The 20,834-nt window shown below is 40.2% G+C and overlaps 1 protein-coding gene across 2 annotated transcripts; it reads left to right on the top strand.

Annotated features, from left to right (window-relative positions):
- The first annotated feature begins 5,465 nt into the window (after positions 1 to 5,465).
- On the top strand, positions 5,466 to 15,802 carry LOC108426638 (G2/M phase-specific E3 ubiquitin-protein ligase-like). 2 transcript variants are annotated; one of them, XM_017696279.2, is made up of 9 exons: positions 5,466 to 5,700; positions 7,265 to 7,762; positions 7,892 to 7,930; positions 9,313 to 9,467; positions 9,676 to 9,884; positions 10,010 to 10,277; positions 10,441 to 10,601; positions 13,180 to 13,418; positions 14,927 to 15,802. In XM_017696279.2, the coding sequence occupies exons 1-9, from the start codon at positions 5,697 to 5,699 to the stop codon at positions 15,175 to 15,177; spliced, it is 1,824 nt and encodes a 607-aa protein (XP_017551768.1). In that variant the 5' UTR covers positions 5,466 to 5,696; the 3' UTR covers positions 15,178 to 15,802. The 2 variants fall into 2 exon arrangements, with proteins under 2 accessions (XP_017551768.1, XP_017551766.1); XM_017696277.2 differs by having other exon boundaries at positions 7,892 to 8,014.
- Positions 15,803 to 20,834: the final 5,032 nt, after the last annotated feature.

Raw genomic sequence — 20,834 nt, 5'->3', positions numbered from 1 at the left:
ATTAAAATAGATAAATAAATAGAAGTACATAAGAGAGGGAGAGTAGGAAGTTAGCAGCAATATGAAGTCCAGAGTGCAAGTTTGCTATAGCAGCATGATATTGACTTAGAGCAGTGGATAAAGTGTCTCAGTGCGGTTTAAAGTGACAGTGCCTGTAACAGTACTTGTTCTTGTAAGTGTCAGTTGGAATTTAGGAGCCTTACAGCTTCTGGTATGAAGCTGTTTCTGAGTCTGGTTGTTTTGCACTTGATGCTCCGCAGCCTCCTGCCTGAGGGGAGCGGGACAAAAAGTGCATGTGCTGGGTGGGTGGGATCCTTCCTGATGCAGGTAGCCCTTTTCCTGCATCTGGAGGTGTAAATGTCTGTGGTGCTGGGGAGGCTGACTCCAGCAATCCTCTGTGCAGCCTTCACCACCCTCTGCAGTGCTTTCCTATCTGCAGCAGAGCAGCTTCCATGCCACACGTTGATGCTGGAGCACACGATGCTCTCCACCACACATCTGTAGAAGGAGGTGAGGACTGCCCTCCCGAGTCCAGCTCGTCTCAGCCTCCTGAGGAAGTAGAGCCGCTGATGTGCCTTCCTGACCAGAGTGGAAGTGTTGTTGCTCCAGGTGAGTTTGCTGCTCAGGTGCACACCCAAGTACCTGTAGCTGTCGACCACTTCCACCTCAGAACCTCCAATGTGCAGAGGGAGGTGGTCATGATGGCCCCTTCTGAAGTCCACAATCATCTCCTTCGTCTTCTTTACGTTGATGCAGAGGTTGTTTTCTCTGCACCAACCCTCCAGGTGTTCCACCTCCTGCCTGTAGTTGGACTCATCTCTGTTTGTGATGCATCCAACCACTGCTGTGTCGTCCGCAAACTTCACCATATGACAGCCTGGATGGATAGGTGAGCAGTCATATGTAAGCAGTGTAAACAGGAGGGGGCTCAACACACAGCCCTGAGGGGAGCCAGTGCTGAGGGTTATGGTGGGGGAGGAGATGTTGTGGATCCTCACAGACTGCGGCCTGTTGGTCAGGAAGTCTAGGACCCAGTTGCACATGGAAGAGCTCAGTCCAAGTGAGGAGAGTTTTGATATCAGGGTCTGAGGAATCATGGTGTTGAAAGCAGATGTGAAGTCCACAAAGAGCATACGAACATAGGAATCCTTCTGCTCCAGGTGGGTGAGGGCAGTGTGGACCACAGAGGAGATGGCATCCTCTGTGGATCGATTCCTCCTGTACGCATACTGGTGTGGATCCACAGTGACGTTGATGGTGGCTTTGATGTGGGTCTGAACCAGTCTTTCAAAGCACTTTGTTACTATCGGCGTGAGGGCCACTGGCCGGTAGTCATTTAGACCCGTCACTGCAGAGCTCTTGGGGACCGGGATGATGGTGGCAGTCTTCATGCAAGAGGGGACTGCTGCCTGGATGAGGGAGGCGTTAAAGATGTCCGCCAGGACGTCCGAGAGCTGGTCGGCGCAGTCTCTTAGCACCCTTCCGGGGATGTTGTCCGGGCCAGCAGCTTTCCGGGGGTTGATCCTCCTCAGCGTCCTTCTTACTTCTGCTGGTGTCACGCTGAGGGGCTCCTCTCCTGGTGAGTGTGTGAGTTTGGTGCTGGGGGGGGTGTCAGGGTTCTCAAAGCGGGCGTAGAACTTGTTGAGGGCCTCAGGCAGGGATGGGTCTTTGGAGCTTTGTGCAACGTTGGATTTGTAGTCCGTGATGCACTTGATGCCCCTCCACATACTCTGTGGATCCTGGGAGGAAAAGTGTCCCTGGATTTTCAGAGCATATGCTGCTTTTGCCCTCTTGACTCCAACAGTCAGCTCTCTTCTAGCCCTCCTGAGTTCACCTGAGTCCCCAGACCTGAAGGCAGCATCCCTGGCTTTCAGCAGAGAACGCACCTCTGCGTTCAGCCAGGGTTTCTGGTTCGGGTAGCAAGTCACAGTCTTGGTGGTAGTGACATCCTCCGTGCACTTGCTGATGTACCCGAGAACAGCAGATGTGTACTCCTCCAGGTCCCCAGGTTGGTAAAACCTCGGCAGGGTGTTCTTCAGTTCTACGTGGTTAAAATCCCCCGCTACCACGTAGAACGCCTCCGGATGCTTGTTCTGAAGCGAGCTGATGTTGTCATAAAGCTCCTTCAGCGCGTTGTTAGCATTAGCATCCGGTGCTATGTAAACAGCAATCAAAAACACCGCCGAATACACGCGAGGCAGATAGTGAGGCCGACACTTCACAGTCAGCTGTTCTGTCGCCTCGGAGCAGTGGCTGTTTACCAACACGCAGTTTGTGCACCAACCTTTGTTTATGTAGACACACAAGCCGCCCCCCCGGGCTTTTCTGGATAGCCGGTTGCGGTCCGCTTGTAAGAGCTGCCAGCCGGCGAGCTGGAAGGCTGAGTCCGGCATGGTGTGGTTCAGCCAGGTTTCCGTGAGACAAATCACAGCACAGTTCCTCATCTCCTCAGAAACATTCATCCTCAGCCGCAGCAGGTCCAGCTTGTTATCCAGAGAGCGGACGTTAGACAGGAAAAGCGACGGAATTGGGGGTCGGTTAGCATTAGCCTTTAGCCTAGCTAGCACGCCCGCGCGTTTCCCCCTCTTCTGCCGTCTGCTGCACCGCCTCCTCCTGCTCTTTGTCTGCGGCGCTCTGCTCTCCCACGCCGGCACTCGTAGGAGCTTCAGCCTGCCCAGCGTAGCTCTGATATTATTGTCTCTTTTTGCTGTTTTTCTGGCCAAACCGTCCTTAATCCTCAAAAGTTCGGTTCTGCTATAACTCACACGCGTGGGGCGTGTGAAGTTGGGCTCAGAACCGACGTAAAAACAGCTCAAAACAGGGTGTACGCTCGGAGCGTGAGAAGCCGCTGCGCTACTGCGCGCCGCCATCTTGGTAGTGCTATTAGCACTGCTATGGTAACCTGCTATTAGCCTTCCGCTAGCATTAACTACCGCAGCCCGCTAACCTGCTATTAGCCTTCCGCTAGCATTAACTACCGCAGCCCGCTAACCTCGCGTCTGGCCGACACTACTGGGTGCTATTAGCCTGCTGTTAGCATTAGCTACCGCGGCCCGCTAACCTCTATATGTATGTGTGTGCGCATGTATAGATGTATAAATATAGAGTAATATTTTTATATACATATATACATTTTTATATACATTTTTGGATACAGTGTTGGAGCCCAAGTATACTGATGAGTTATAGAAGTGTTTACTGCGATGTGCAGAGTTTTGTTATTTGAGAAGTTAAAATTATCCTCTTTGTGAATGTATATGAAGTGCAAGTAATATGCAATGTAACAAGAGCGATGATAAGTAGAATTCGACTTCACCACTGGTAGGCCAGGCAGAAAAGGTTGCTCATTTTCCTGCAGTTTTACATTTATAAACAGCACACCTGATTTGATTTAATGAAAGACTGAATAGATGAACTAGGAATTGGATGGTAACTGTAAATACTGGAATACCTCAAGAAAAGGTAAGGAAATGGTTAGAGTAGCACACTGGCACACATCAAATCACAGTGTGTTGTTTAGGCTCACAACTAATCAATTAAAATCAATCACTCAATTAAAAAATGATTGAAATGTACACTTTCCAAGAAATCAACTTAGTGAGGAATCTACAACTAAAATGATAAACAGCCCTTATAAACATATAAAGTTGTTTTAGAGTTCTTTATCTAGGTGATGGCTGAACAGCAGATGGCTAACAGTAACATTCAGCCAGACTTCATTAAAGGAACGACTACAACATGTTTCAGCCTACAAATCCTTCACATTGATGTGTTTATGTAGAGCTAGCCTAAGCAATACTAAAGCCTGTGGCCTAACTGAATGTAAACCACGGTCACCTTCGCACAACGTAGCACTGAAGTTCCCATAGAAGGACTAGAGTTAGCATTAGCATAATTACTAGCAGTGGTATTCTGGGTGCTTATCAAGTAAAGTTTTCTGCAGTAAACAATGCTATGAAATGAAATGCATGGCTGTGACAAGATTTCCTTGATTAGCGATATAGTTGATGGTTACACCCCTGGTATTTTTCAGTCAAATAATTCCCACCTTAAAACATAGTCACAAATATTTAACTGTATGGTTCAGGAATCTACAGTTTGTGGGGTTTATTTTACTATTTTAAAGGTTCTTGAGCATTTTTTTATCCTATTTTGCAGTATGTTCACATGAATGTTTCTCATTATTGTTTTTTTTTCCACTGTTTTAATTTGAAATATAAGTCTGTATGATCGAGAATATTTTCTTCTGTGTAAACTGTATGAATGTGAACCAAAACAATCAAAAACTATAATAAAACAAAACCTCAATGGCTGCTAATGTGTAAGCACTGACAGAAAATTACAAAATAGTACACATTTTTAATTGTATTTGTTTTAACAAATAGCTTTAAACTGCCTGAGAACAATAAACAGATTGGAAAAAAAATATGGTGAAAAAAAACGATCATTAGTTACAGATTTATTTTTGGTGTTTTGGTAAAGAGAATTTTGACACATTGGAAAATACTATGAAAAATCAATTGAATACCAATGAAATCATTGAGGTTTATTTTGATTATTTGACCAGGCATGATTGTTTGTATATCAAAAAAATGTGTGTGTGTTCAATTCAATTCAATTCAACTTTATTGGCTTTATTGTCATTATACAATACAGGGTAGTACAGTATAACAAAACACTATCGGGCTACTTTTCCAGTGCAGTAATAAAAGGTGCATAATAGACAGTGCAAAGACAAAAGACAGTAAAAGACAAGACAAAATGTGCATAGGCAAGGTCATAGCAGGTGTATTGGACGCATAGACAGTTAGTGCATAGTCAGATATTCAAGTGTATCAGGTATATAGACAGAAATGTCTAATAAAGTGTACAGTGCAGGTAGAGAGTAGCAGCATAATGTTCAGATATATATACATGTATATGTTGTTTTTTTTTAAAGTTGAGGCTTAGTATTGTTCATGTTCATTGACAATAACTAAAGTGCTCACTGTCCAGATAAAAAGTTTCAGATGTGATTTTCTCAGATGTCTTAAGACTTTTGCAAAAGTGAATTATGTATTTTCCACACAGATTACATGCTGTCCACAGCCAGGTCCTGCATGCCAGACTTCCTCTTTCCAATGAAGAACAACCATTTCCATGAAACGGTGAATGAAGAGCAGTGACAGGTACAGTTACAGTTGTCTGTCCGGTCATGTGCGTTGGTGTTTCACTAATTACAGTCAGGCGTGTCAGTTTATACCTTTAAAATATCGCGTACATGACGCATGGGACGTGCACCGACTCGTCCAGGCGTGTCTGAACCATCCATGTGGAAAAACCTGTGGCACACTGTACAGCGCTCTGCTGTCTCCCTCACCCCGCTTTCTTCTCAGACTGACCTGTTTCTGTCTCTGTTTTACATTAGAGGTGATAAAGCAAAGTATGTGGCCTCGCGTTGGTACTTCCATAGAGCCGGTAGGCCAACTTTCCAACTCTTGGGACTTTTTCTAACGAATGTTATCTCCTGCTGTATCCCCGCCCACTTCCCTTTCTCCACCTGAGGATGAGTCGTTCCTCCAGTTGATGATGGTGAAGTGTTCTTGCACGTTCAGGGAAGAAACCAAGACGAAACCAAGACGTAGAGTCTTTAGATTTTCTTGTTTTTTTATAGTTCGCCAGTGAGCTACGGTGCCATCTTTGAAGACGGAGGAGCCATGAGTGAGTACACCGAGCCTGCGCACAGCATTCAGCTGAGGGTCTGTCTGAGATGCCAGGCTGTTCATTAGCCTGAATTGGTAGTTTCCAGACAAAAAAATGCTCAAAATCCGCAAAATGCAGGGAAAACCACACAAAAAGTGCACATGAGAAACAGCCTAGGCTTGTTTTAACCAGAATACGAAATAAAACAGCGTTTAACCTACATGAGAATAAAGGTTTCTTATGTGACTTTCGAGAACTTGCAGGTAGGTTGATGATGTCAGTCTTTAAAACAAATGTGTTTTTCCTCCTCAGAGACTGGACACCTTAAAAACGATGTACTTTTCTTATCAAACGTGTTCTCTGCTATGTACTCAATTATGTTATATGTAGATTTTTTATACTGAGCATTTGTACTTAGGCGCATGAAATTTGAGTTTTTGAAAAATACAAATTTCTCATTTTCTCACCAGTATGAGACACAAATCAAGCGCTGAACGTTTTCAGCGTTTATTGTAAACTGCGAAGTGTCTGAACTCTTGGAACAACCTGGATTTCCTGGATTTAATCATTTTCACAATATTTTTTATAATAATAATAATGAGAAGAATAACCAGAGAGCTTTGTAAACACAGGGCATACATGCTGATTTACATTACTATGTGAACAATGGTGACTGAAGAAAAAACTCAGAAAACTAAATAAATGAAATAAGCTATATTACATATCACAGGTTTATATGTATTATTATACATATTGCACATTTTATTCACTATCCCAGTATCATATAGAGAAATAACATTTCCATGCTTCAGGAATAACTTTTCTGAAACGTAGGGAATATGTAGTTTTTCTGTTTGGTTCTGTTATCCTGATAATAAATATGTTAATTTTTCCAAATTGTCCATTATACTGCACAGTGAAATCCACTGATCACAAAAAAACAATATTATCCCCAAATTATGCTGTACCAATCAAAGCACGTTACAGATTACTGGACATTAAACTTTATCCAAAAAAAAAACAAAACATGTATATAGAAATAAACATCTATAATTTCATTTTTTTCACAAGAGGGACCTTGTGTTTTTGTCTATTCCAGCTGGATGTCTAGCTTGTTAACCACCTAGGCCAGAAGCACAACTCTAGTCCTGGAGGACCACTGACCAGCAGACTTTTCTGATTTAGCTGCTCAGACACACCAGATTACACTCATCTCTTAATTGCCAGGTTTAGTGGGCATGTTAATGAAATCTCCAAGCTTTGCTGGACATCAGCCCTCCAGGACCAGAGTTGTGCACCCCTCAGCCAGACCATCAAAGACCAGCTTAGACCATCTGAAACCTGCTCCCAGAAAATGCAGGGAAGATGAAAACAGAAGCAAAATAGATGAAAACAGAAAATAATAGAAGCAGGAAATATTAAAACAGAAGAAATGGTCAATAAAACATATTAATGCTAACTATATTCCAGAAATATGGCAATAATTAATTTGATCTACAATTACTTCCACGTTAGGTCTGCGCTGATCTAGCAAACTCATGAATTCACTTGTCACTGACGCCCTCTGTCCTTTTATTTTCAGAGAAGCATGGTCGTGTTTGTGGGAGTCGCTGCCTGGGGCCGATGACTTTCCTTCAAGAAGTGAAAGGGCAGCGTGTGACCATTTGCCAAGGAGGACATCTTGCCTCGAGAGATGCCTCGTACAACATGCATGGCCTAGTCTTCATCAGCCGTCCAGTAAAAGTGAAGGAGAAAATCTCTGTATATATCGAAGGTGCATCGTCGGACGGAGCACTCCACGTCGGCTTCACTAACCACCGTCCCAACGCCAACCTGATCCCGCCAACTGCTTTACCACACTTGATAGAGACCCCTGGGTACTGTGTGGTGCCCATTCCTGCAGAATTGTGCCAGCCTGGAGCATACATCACGTTTTGGTTGAACCATGCAAAGTATGCGCTGATTCAGGGAACAGGTGGGAAGACGTATTACATGAATGCAAAAAGACTAGTAAAACTAAACGAACCACTTTATGTTTTCTTGGATCTGTTTGGGAGCACCAGCGCAGTGCGCCTTCTGGGTAGGTGTTTAAATTTATGATAAAACCTTCTAGCTTTTTTCACTGATTCACATATTTGCTTAGAAATAAGCTTGTAAAGAAATTTCTAGGAACACCATCCATGTTTATTTTTGTGTTTTTCTGCTCCAGGTTCGAGGAAAGGAGATCGGACATCATGCCCTGATCCAGGCAAGTCCAGCAGTGGTGAAACAAAAGTGGAAGATCAGGGACTTAACAAAAACTTTCTCAGCTTCAGGAACAATGTACAGTCAGGTGGGAATGTGGTTGAGTCAGGTTTGGTACTGATGATTACACTGATACATTTGTCTGTAGACTCACTGACTTATTTAGAAACACTAACCTTCTGGTTATACCATTCTGCGTGAAAATCAGTTGATGCATCCTATAGAGAGAACACTCGTCAGCACATTTTAATGCATAACTACTGTTTATTCGGTATACTTCCTGGCCCATGCAAAAAAAAAACAGGTTTCCCTGGAATGTCAGGCCACCAGTTTGACAGTTACTGTAGCATTTTTATAAGATGTGTGTTCAGATGGTCCTCATAAACTCGGAAAATTAGAAAACTGGGATGTCACCAGTAACTATTTGCAATTAGTATTTTTAGCACCTGAACAGTATGTACAATGGGTCCAAAAAGTATTAAAGTGTATGGGACATGTGTGCCGTTCATAAGAATGTAAAAAGTTAGGAAGTAAAATGCAAAGCTAAGTGAGATTTATGTTAAAGAGATTCAGATTGGTATTGTTTGAGCAGTTTCTTTTCAGAACTTTTGTAGGCTCGCATCCAGAATGCCTTCTAAGTTCATGATTCCATCAGCGGACATCACTATGAGATAAACACCCCAGAATTTTCTCCTTTTCACATTTTCACTAGTGCTTTTTGCAGTCCGACTGGAATTCTCCCATTTTTCTCCACACAAAATGTCTACCATCAGTTTAATATTGTGTTAAAAGTGGTTTTCTTTGAAACGAATATCATGGGAAAGCACATTTTCCTCATGTTTTTATAAAAATAACCTCTTGTGAAATCAGTTTTTATGATGCAACTAAACGGATTTCCTTATATCAGCCTGCAAGACTGTATTCCCATTAATATCAGTTTACATTGAAGTTACAAGGAAGGTTTTATTCTGGACTGTTTTTTAACAAGACACAATACCGAGTGTCTAATCAGAATAGAGATTATTTTTATATTTTGGTCGTAAAGGCACAGTAATCAGACTGTTAATTTGGAAGTAATAGAGACGATGGAAAATGTAAAAAGGAATTATGATCAGTTAATTGAATCACAAACATCACAAGTTAAATAAATCTAAAAGTAAAATACAAGAAAAATATAGAATATGGGCACTTTCAACATTTTACAAAAAATTTCATCAAAGTTCCCCAATGCTTAAATGGTTAAAGTGTCCACTTTTGGAGTCACCGTATGGCAGCTGGGTTCGAGCGATGACACTGCTCACTGTTGACGTAGTATTGAAGGTGTCAATACATCACTGCTCTTAAATACAAGTGTCTTATTGTGTGTTTTGTCGTTTTTGTGCTCAGACACTAGAAGACTTTCCAGAGAAGAACCACCATCACAAACAAGTGTGGCTCCATCTTGTTTTTCTCAACAAGTATCTACACAAGAACCAGACCAAACCAAGCACATGCAGACTACAACCAAGGAAGATCTTAAAAAGATCCCTCGGTCATCAATGGTAACAGCATGGAGAATTATTGGATTTTTTTCTCTAATTATAAAAGCGCTGTTGCGTTCATATGCCCAAATGTTTGGTAAACAAGAACTGCTGTGCATTGCCTGCTGTTTTATAGTATAGTTATTAATATCCCATACACAAATGTGACTTTGAATGAAAGTTTGCAAAGTCCAGGCACGTCCCTCAAAGCTGTCACTGTCATCATTAGGAAGAGATGGATGTCACGTCTTTGCTGAGAGAGTTCCAGAGAAATCTCAGCCCAAGTGAGTTCCATGTGGTTGTTTGTTGGAAAAGACTGCTCAAGAGTGCAATTGATGCTCTGTCCAACAGCAACTTCTCCTGGACTAAAACCCCTCACATTGAGTTTGTTGACGAGGTGGCTTTCGACTGTGGAGGTCCAAGAAGGGAATTTTTCAGGTAGTACACATTTACTCCAAATTGCCCTTAAAATATAATATAAAGTTGATAGCTAGTTGCACAAGTATTAATGCTTTTCATGCCTGCAGAATCAACTTATCTTTTCCCTCAATTTGTCTTTTCAGACTCCTGATGATGGAGGTGCAAGGCAGTCTGGGCATTTTTGAGGGCAACCCTGGACACTTGTTCTTCACTTATGACCAGAGTGCTTTGCAGCAGTGTAAGTACGAGCAGGCGGGAAAACTTGTAGCTTGGTCCATAATTCATGGTGGTCCAGGACTTAAGGCTCTAGACCCTTGTCTTTACCAGCTGATGTGTGGTCAAGAGGTGCAATTGATGGAGTTTGACTGGCACCTCATCCCAGATACAGATGTCCAAGGAAAAGTACAAAAAGTAAGTGTTAGCCGACTTGTTTACCTATTAACTTGTCCATTTGTTCATCTGCTTCATCCTAATTTGCTGTCTTCTTCATCTTGTTAGGTCAATCTATTAAGCCATCGATTCAATAGTGTTTTCTTATATGTATACTTAGCTAACCTGAACTCCCAATCCTCAGATTTTGTCTTGTAGGACATCTGCACACCTTCATACCATTCAAAAGGAATTGGGAGACTGGATCTGTGAGTGTGGTTTTCCAGGAATTTATGGACCAAAAATTTCCATCCAAGACATTCCAGTAGTTTACTCCTACATTGTGAGACACTACATTTATCTGAGGTATGTACAGATATCTCTCAGATTATGTTCTAACTCTAAATTTTGGAGCATTTAAAACAACCTTGTTTTTGTCTTCTTGTGGCAGGAAAGTAGAATTTTATTACTGTTTTGTACAGCCTTTGATACCCCATAATCTCTAAGTTAGATTAAAAATTTTTATAATGGTCTTTCATAAATATTTGCCAGGCATTTGTAGACATAAAGCATAGTTTTAATGAGTCTACATTGGTAATATTATCACTTAGCACTTTGAACTAATAGTCATGGCTTCCAAGTAGGCTAACATTTTTTAGCCTTAATGTCTTAAGGCTTTTTAAAGTTGTATATAACATATTAAATTAATATTTCTTAATTTTATAAAAACTGATAAATGATCAATGTCAAGATTTTGCATGCATGGAAAGCATATGTGAGGGATATACATTACATTGCCAAAAGTATTCAGTCACCCATCCAAATCATTGAATTCAGGTGTTTCAGTCACTTCCATGACCACAGGTGTATAAAACCAAGTCCCTAGGCATGCAGACTGCTTCTACACACATTTCTTAAAGAACGGGTTGCTCTCAGGAGCTCAGTGAATTCCAGAAGTCCAGTCGTGAAATTTCCTCACTACTAAATATTCCACAGTCAACTGTCAGTGGTATTATAGCAAAGTGCAAGAGATTGGTAACGACAGCAATTCAGCCACGAAGTAGTAGAACACGTAAAATGACACAGTGGGGTCAACGGATGCTGAGGCGCATAGTGCACAGAGGTCGGCAACGTTCTGCAGTCATTTGCTACAGACCTCCAAACTTCATGTGGCCTTCTGATTAGCTCAAGAACAGAGTTTCATGGAATGGGTTTCCAAGGCCGAGCAGCTGCATCCAAGCCTAACATTACCAAGCGCAATGTAAAGCATCAAATGCAGTGGGGTAAAGCACTGCCACTGGACTCTAGAGCAGTGGAGACGTGTTTGCTGAATTGACATATCACACTTCTCCGTCTGGTAATCCGATGGACGAGTCTGGGATTGCCGGTTGCCAAGAGAACGGTAACTTATCTGACTGCATTGTGCCAAGTGTAAAGTTTGGTGGAGGGGGGATTATGGTGTGGGGTTGTCAGGAGTAGGTCTTGGCCTCTTAGTTCCAGCAAAAGGAACTCTTAATGCTTCAGCAGACCATGAGATTTTGGACAATTTCATGCTTCCAACTTTGTGGGAACAGTTTGCGGATGGCCCCTTCCTGTTCCAACATGACTGCGCACCACTGCACAAAGCAAGGTGCAAAAAGACATGGATGAGCAAGTTTGGTGTGGAAGAACTTGACTGGCCTGCACAGAGTCCTGACTTCAACCCCATAGAACACCTTTGGGATGAATTAGAGCGGAGACTGCGAGCCAGGCCTTCTCGTCCAACATCAGTGTCTGACCTCACAAATGCGCTTCTGGAAGAATGGTCAAAAATTCCCATAAACACACTCCTAACCCTTGTGGAAAGCCTTCCCAGAAGAGTTCAAGCTGTTATAGCAGCAAAGGGTGGGCCGACATTATATTAAACCCTATGGATTAAGAATGGGATGTCACTCAAGTTTATATGCGTGTAAAGGTGGATGAGCGAATACTTTTGGAAATATAGTGTATGTCTGAATTATCAAATTTTCCAAAAGTCTTAAATGTTTATATATTATACACAGTTATTTTAAGGAGTCATGAGATGTCTGGACTTTCTGAGAGGATACCGAGATTACCTGTTTAAATCCAAACAAAATAGATATAGCACATAGCACAGAAAAGCACCAGTAAACATCAATCTCAAGCTTATTTCATACTCAGATTTGGAACACAATGTGCAATATCAGTTAGTGAATGTAGTATGGTATCAGTTTGATAATAAACTGTTCAAAAACTTTGTGAACTTAAAAGGGATGAGGTAAAAAGTTATGATGTAACTAGAAGAGTAACGTAAGCCAAGCTGAAAACATGATTCTTTTTTTTTTTGTTATCTTGAAAATTTGAGTTTTTCTGTAAATTTTCAGTCAGCTAATCCGGAGTTTTGATCTGGGTTTGAGCCCTGCATGCATATGCATAGATGTTTTGTGGGGCAAGGACTCCAGGAGAAAAAAAGACAACCTGAATGTGACTGAAATTTAATTTCATTAAAACCATATAGCGTTCACTTTTATCCACAAAAGCAATCTAATATTATTTCAGAGGAAAGCAAGTGTAGTGTAGTGTTAGTTTTTCTAAGGAAGACCATAATTACTGTTTGTAGACCTAGTAGCAGAGATGGGCAGAGGATATTTTTAAAAATAGGAATACATATTGAATGAAATGACCATTCCTAGAATAAATTGCACACACTAAAGTGCCTGCATGCTCTTACATACAGACCCCTTGTTTATTGTTTGGTTCTAGCGTTCATACAGTAAACCCAATCCAGTTTATCAAGGTCTAAAGAAGTATCTGTGGTTTTACTTGGAATGAAATCTAGTAGCATATCAGTCCCTGAGATACCTGCTCTATGAGACAATCTCAGTGTCATAATACACAGTTACATATTTTTTGTATTAATCTCATAACATTTCTCAATCTTCAGGGTGTCTAATATGATCAGTCAGTTCACTGCGGGTCTGAACGCGTATGGAAGACTGTGGGACATGGTGAAGGCAAACTGGATCGATTTCCTGCCTATTTTTATCAACATGAATGAGCCCATATCCAGAGCTTCATTCAGAGCTCTCTTCCAGATCAACTGGAATACCGAAGGGACCAAGAAGAGACAGGAAGAAGAGGAGACCATCTACTACTGGGAGCTGGTTCTGAAGATGATTGAGGGTGAGCATCATATTCTGGAGATGTCCTTTATATTTGAACATGTTAATTACTTAGTGGAAGATTTATCAACAGTTGTTATGCCACAGTATGCTGAAACTATGATGCAGAAAATAAAGAAGTGAAAATGCCAAACAACCTGGAGAATTTGGCAAATTATGGGCTACACTTAAAAAGGTGGTTCTTCAAGGGTTCTTTAGTAAAAAAATGTTCTATATAGAACCATGAACCCTCAACCCTTTGCGCGACTTAAAGGTTCTCTGCATCATGGACGGGTTCTTCATCTTGAAGGAGAATATCCTGAAGATGGTGCTATACAGAAACGTTTTGAAAATGGTTCTGTATAAGCAACTAAAAGGGTTCTATTTTTACAATGTCAAACAATAGCAGAACCCTTTTAGTGTTATACAGAACTAAGAAAGGTGCTATATAGAACCAAATATAACACATTCTCTCTAAAGACCCCTTTCACAATGAAAAGAACCCTTTAATTATGCAAAATGGGTGTATATTGACCCATTTACTAAAGACCCCTTGAAGAACCATCTTTCTTAAGCATGTAGTTTTCCAGTCATGGAAAATAAGACAATTGACAACAAAATTGACAAAAAACGTGTAAAGTTGGGCCATTAAGACACTAAGATTGCCCTATTTTTTAGCTCATAATGTAGAGTCAGTTCAGACCTATTGTAGTTTAGAAAGCTTCAGTGTGTCGAGGCTATATTAACGCATGACGTTTTCTCTCAGTGTGTACCATGCATTTCTAATGTTTTGGTGGAACTGTGATCAAATGTGATGATGATTGGTTGGAGCATGTCATTCTAAGGAGTGATAAGGGTTTGTATTGTTAACGTCAGCAATGCATATTTTAAGATGACCTTTCGTGAGAAACAGATGTCATGTATGTCTTTGCTGTTGGGACAAAACCGAAACGGTCCAACAGTACTTGGAATAAAATCTTTTTCCTTCTCCCGTGAAGTTGGTCACTTGAAGATGTAAGGTTTTATTCCAACAATGTTGATATAAGCCAAGAACCACGTTGTGGAAAATAATTTCCTAAAAAGAGTCAGAACTATTTAAATAAAAGGTTGATGTGGTATATTAAAGGTTTCAGAATGTACTGTTCAGTCCCCAGTCCAGACAGTCCCTTTACGGAGACTAAGCTGCAAAAACAGCTCATTCTGAATGGTATTTGTGATATAACCAAAAAATAATAAACTTAGGTTAGCCCTTCACATTCAATTTATAAGTAGTGTTTCAGCCTGACTGACTTTTTAAATCAGACAGTGTGGGGCAGCCAATCAGATTAATCTACATATACTAGTCTTAAAAGTAAGATTACAAAACAGCCTGTGTGATTCTGAGGGATAAAGAGAGGTTGGAAAAAGGACATGTCAAAGTGAATAGATTGCTTTTGGTGCACAAACCCACACAAATGTCATTACTGCACTTCAGGGAAATAAATAAAATGCAGCTGAAACATACTAAATTGATTTTTCTTTTTTCCATAGAGAAGAAAACAGAACTACGTTTTGAAGAGCTGCTCACATTCATCACAGCAACAGATGAGATTCCAGCACTGGGATTCCCCCAAAAACCCAGCATCAACTTTTACAAGCCTGAGGGACGAGGCTGTCGGCTACCATATGCATCCACATGCATGATGGGACTGTTCCTACCTAGAGGGGTCAAAAGTCAAGCAGAACTCAACACGATGCTGCTGAGAGCTGTCAGAGATTCTGTGGGGTTTGGTAAAGCATAGGACTGTGTTATATTTGGAGGGGAAGTCCACCCAAAATGTAATATATATTTTTGAATAAATTATTTGCTAAAGAAAACAGACCATTCCATACTCAGCTATTCAGTATAACTGTATGACATGGGAGAACAGGTTTTACTTTCATTGAGCACTGTTTTATCATATGGTTTGTTAACACTCTGTTTACTGAAGTTTGAAAATAGCTAGGACACTTGGAGAAGTTGTGGTGTGATGGGCATGCACCAGCATGACCGCTACAATGAAGGCTAGCCAAAAGAATTTTGGAAAGTGAAGGAGCAGAAAAACCACTTTGCACAGGATTACAAGGTAAAAGCAAGAGGTCATATGATTGCGAATGTGTAATGATAAAGGAAAGCGCAGTTTTGGGGAAGTAGAAGACTCTTTTGAACACCCTTGTATAAGCTTGCCTTTATCAGGCTGGTTTAATGTAGTCACACGGTTGTAAAAAGTCTCAACACTGAAAAAATGAAATGCTACTTGAATTCTTTCTTGGAATGACCTCTCTGAATTGTTGACCTTGTGTTTTATGCTTTAAATGTAACAATGTTGTATTATTTTGAAAACACTTTATAAATAACCTTTGTAAGATAGCATTTTTGTACATTCTTTTTATTTTTATATCATATGTGAGACATTATAAATGGAAAGCTCTCATTTATTGTAAAATAATAATAAAAAAAAATCTGACTGTAAATGTTATTTCATTTGGATTTTTCTGATCTATACTAACTGGTATACATGCATAAGAAAAGGGAAAGTCAAAGGAAAGTCCAAAACTGAAGAACTATAGACAAACCACCCCAGAGTCCAGACCCCAACAATTGAATGTGTTTTAGATTAGTGGATTGTGAGAAACAAAAAAATGCAATCGACTTCTAAGAAAATAGATTTGTCTGTTTTCTTTGCTGTCAGAGATGCACATAAAAGTTTTAAGGCACGAATATTTTTCATGTCCAGCCTTTTTTTTGTCCAGCTTTCACATCCATAACAACCCAATGCTGCCCGATTATTTTACAGTCATCCTGTTAAGTCAAAGCTTAGACTGCAAAAAAATCACCTCTTCAAAGGAAATCCTTGATTTATTGAAATGCTTTAAGTATCAAACTGATTATTAAACTTGTTTACAGGAGAATAAGTCATTTTCTGTAATGAAGTCTGCAAATTTAATTGGCCGAGATCATTTTTCTTGTTTCACAAAAATACTGCTAAAAACTCAAGCGCAACTAATTTGTCTATATTTTTGTATGCTTTTCATTTGACATGAGTAGGCCTCATATCTCATATCTGTGGCATTAATTACATTATATATTTCAACTAACGAAAAACCTCATCACAACAGTGGATCAAACTCAGTAGACTTATGTAAATATGACAGATAAAGAGGATCGGGGATTTCTTAAGAAAAGTAAGATAGATGTGAAATTGAGTCAAGCAGACAAAGCAGCATCTCTGTTGTTACAGAGGAAGTTTTTATTAGTTTAAACTATTAGTATAGTTTTATTAGTTTAAACTAATAGTATAGTTTTTATATTAGAGGGAAGTTTTAGGGAAATCATACAGCAGAAAAAATAGTGCTCACATTATAGTCATGGGATGCAACATCTCACATAATATCACTGGTTGATCCAAAAAAATCCCCGCGACCCTGACGGAGAAGCGGCTTAGATAATGGATGGATGGATGGATGGATGGATCCAAAAAAATCTAAAAATATGAATTCAGGGCAGTACTATTCACCCACAGTGTTATCTGCCACTGAAATAAGATAACTAGTATGTTTACTAGATAAAATTAAGTCCCACTTAGCTGCAGAGTTATATCTTAAAAATACAAAAATCTCAAAATAAGAAATATTAAGAATACCGGAATTTAGCATGATTTCACTTCGGATATCAGTTTGTGAAGATCCAGTATCTGACTTTTATTAGAAGCTGATCACAAGCTTTCCAACCCCTTGTAGTAGATATAGCAGCAGAGAGGGGGTTTCCACTGCTTGCTTGGACTTTTCCATGAGTGCTGTTTCAAAGATAGGGCCTATTACAAATGACTAGACCAGCGCAGGAGAAACAGGCATGTGACTAGGGTTATTTTGAGTGTTTGCTTTCCAGCTCAAAAAAACCGGCCTCATTAACAACCAACGTTCCTTGCACCTAAACTGTACCTGTTCATATTTTCCCAAAAGTTCCTCACCGTGTTGTTGCAGCCAGCTAGCTCCACCTACACGTTTAGCCTGCATGAGTTTAAGCTAAGTAAGCCCCGACATGATGAAATGTGGCTTTAAAAACAAAGTCTGAAGAAAAATAGGCCGATAGGCTTTGTAGCGACCACACAGTCTAATATTTAACACGAGTTAACTTTAGCTACCGCAGCGATTCCTCTCAGTGTTTTTCCACTGTTTCCGTTATTCCCCTCCACCCATATTCAGACAAGCCCCGCCTCCTGCGCGGGATTGTTCTTGTCTGAATACAGGTGGTAAAAAATGACTTGTCGATTGACGTAAGGCGGGAAGTTTAAGCGTGTCACGTGCTCATCCAGCCTGTTTCATATGAAATGTTCAGTCAGCTCCAGAGAAAACACACGCCCGTGTTTAATGTCTCTAAAAGCTCCCTCACAGGAAAGTACTGCATGACATAAAATCAGACACTTCACATCAAACCACCCTGAATAACATTTTGATTATGTTTATATGTATGTATATATATATATATATAAATTGTATGTATTATTGAAGTATTATTTACATATTGAAGTATTATTTACATATTAAAGTATGTATTATTGAAGTATCAGTGAATCATTTAAAATATATATGTGTTCATTAAAACATATAAATTGTTGTAATATATTTGAAAATAAAATCCTTCCCAAAAAATTGAGCTTAATATCTCAGCAGCCTCAATAGTTTAGAGGCTTTTACTACACCTACAAATGAAAAGTCCATAGGCGTTGTGAGTTTATGGCAGGAAGTTTGGGGGAGATTTATGTGATGTTGTGTCAACGCGGCTGAATTTTATGGCGGATTGACTTTAAGAGTTAATATGTAGCCTAACCACATTTATTGTTTCCCTCTGTTTATCTCTCTCTCTCTCTCTCTCTCTCTCTCTCTCGCTCTCTTGCTCCCAGTTTTACAGGAAAAACACATAATCCTTGAAAGGCTATAGGAAGTGTACAGTCATGCTAATATCAAGTAAGCTTGTGCAATTCAAGCGCCGACATGAAGAAATCACTCTTTAATAGACATCGCCTGAAGAATAATCGGAAAATAAAGTGTTTGTTGTGACGACATCGCCGAATATTTTAACGACAGAATGATTTAACGACAATCCCCCGCGGCGATTCCTCTCGGTGATTTTCCACTCTGCGTCCGTTATTCCCCCCCGCCCGTATTCAGACAAGCCCCGCCTCCTGCGCGGCGATCGCTCTGGTCGGAATACGGGTGGGAAATAAAACAACGCGTCCTGTAGGCTGACGTAAGGCGAGAGGTTCGAGCGTGTCACGTGAATTTTCTTCCCTCGTTCCCGAAGAAGCAGCTTAGTCAAAGGGAAATTCTACCGAATTCTGAAAAAAGAAGCCATTGAGTCGAAAACAACTCCATTCAGAATGGTTTAGTGTGAGATGCTCAGGGTTGGAGACACTTTACGAGTCAGAATTGTGCACAGTGTTGGTGAGAGGAACCCTTGTTTTATGCCTCTAAAGGCTGCCTCAGAGAACGTTATTACACCACATTGCTGTCAGCACATTGATGCCTGCGACAGTGCTTTATTGTAGTTTGTACACATATACATATAAAGAGTAAGGAGTGCCTTGTTTATGATGCACTTGACATCAAACGACCCTGAATGACATTTAAAATTTGATTAATGCATATTTAAAAAAAATAATAAATGTGGATTTCCCAGCCTTGACAATAAATTGAGCTTAATATTTCAAGTGTTAGTGTCATTTTATGGCAGGAATTATGGGAAGATTTATGTGATTGTGGTTGATCAACTTTGTGAGTTAAGATGTTTTCTAACCGCATTTATTCTTTCCCTCTGTTTATGACTCTCTCTCATTCTGTCGCTCAAACACAGTGTTACTGGAAATGGAAAAACACATGATCCTCGGAATGCTATAGGATGTGTATTAGTCAAGCTAAATAGAAAACAGCCTGTGCAATTTAGTGCTTGGCTTTTGTTTTTTTTTACTGTAGCCTGAATGGTCCCAATAGATTCTAGGAATTAATTGAGAATGCGCACAGAAACCTGAATAGTGCTGTATTTCTCTCGTTTCCTTAGTTTAAATGATACATAAGCCCTTGTCTCAATATTTGGCTTGACCCCACTACCTCACACGGTGCAGCAATGCTTTGGGGGCAGTCATGGGCTGGAGGTTTGGGAACAAGCCCCGTTAACCGGAAGGTCGCCGGCTCGATCCCCAGAGCCGACAGCACGTGAATGAGGTGTCCTTGAGCAAGACGCCTAACCCTCAACTGCGCTGTGGATAGGGCTGCTCACCGCTCCAGGCAAGTGTGCTCACTAGTGCATATGTGGTCCTTCACTTCATGGATAGGTTAAATGCGGAGGTGAAATTTCCCTGTTGTGGGACTAATAAGGATCTTAAGCATTTAACCTTACTTCCATTATTTGAAAGAAGACGAGGATTTAGCTTTTTTGAGCTCAGTGGGTCCACTCAGTTAATCACTGAACTGGTTCAGTTGAAATAGAAACGAAAGTAAATGTTAAGTGATTAACATGGTTATGGGTTTGTATTGAGTGTCAATCATATATAACTAAGATAAGATAACATTCGGTAGTGGTTACAGAGCGGAATGTAATGTGTGAATGATTCAGAAAGTTGTCCGAGAGTTGGATGAAGGTGTGGATTGAAATTCCCGTAAATGCACAGAGGTATGGATGATATCAATGTGAGCCAAAGTGCATGGAATGTTATGTTTTTATATGGAGTAGATGTAATAAACTTCAAAGAAAAAGCAATGACCTTTATTGCATGTAACGCATGATTGTATGAAATATATTACTACACCTGTAAGGACCACAGATAAAACACTAATTGCTGGACCACACAAGGCTGTGTGGATATATTTAATAAAAAACTAAGTTTAAGGTTATTATGTGATTTTTTTTTTTGTTGGAGTCATTGTAAGGCCTCACAGGTCGTCCTCAAACTTAATCTGTACGTCTCAAACTTGGCCTAAAAGACCTCAAATTTTGCCTATATATCTTTAAACATAGCCTATAAACTCTCAAACATAGCCGAAAGATCTTCAGACGTAGCCTAAATGTCCTCAAACATAGCCTAAAAGTCCTTACACACAACCTTTAAGTCCTCAAATGTCAAATGTAGCAGAAAGGTCCTGAAATGACCAAAGCTTAAAAGTAATCAAACATAGCCTAAAAGTAATCAAACTAGGCTTAAAAGTCCTCAGACATAGCTTAAATCATATTAAACTAAGCCTAAAAGTCCTCAAACTTAACCTAAGTCCTGAAATGAAACATAGGCTAAATGTCTTCAAGCTTAGCCTAAAATCCCTCAAACTTAACCTACAAGTCTTCAAATTTTATCTGTTTGTCTCAAACCTAGCCTAAAAGTGCTCAGGTTTAGCCTATATATATTTAAACCTAAGTTAAAAATTCTCA

This window comes from Pygocentrus nattereri, chromosome 29 (genome assembly GCF_015220715.1).
Source record: "Pygocentrus nattereri isolate fPygNat1 chromosome 29, fPygNat1.pri, whole genome shotgun sequence".
NCBI classification, from domain to species: Eukaryota; Metazoa; Chordata; class Actinopteri; order Characiformes; family Serrasalmidae; genus Pygocentrus; species Pygocentrus nattereri.
Note: the sequence above shows the minus strand (reverse complement) of the source record. Positions and strands in the feature narration are given on the sequence as shown.

Bases quoted from the DNA above. Each gene is read 5' to 3' on its own strand.
- LOC108426638 (XM_017696277.2), top strand. The intron at 9,885-10,009 runs GTAGTACACATT...TTGTCTTTTCAG, and splicing joins CCAAGAAGGGAATTTTTCAG to ACTCCTGATGATGGAGGTGC. The intron at 10,278-10,440 runs GTAAGTGTTAGC...CCCAATCCTCAG, and splicing joins TCCAAGGAAAAGTACAAAAA to ATTTTGTCTTGTAGGACATC.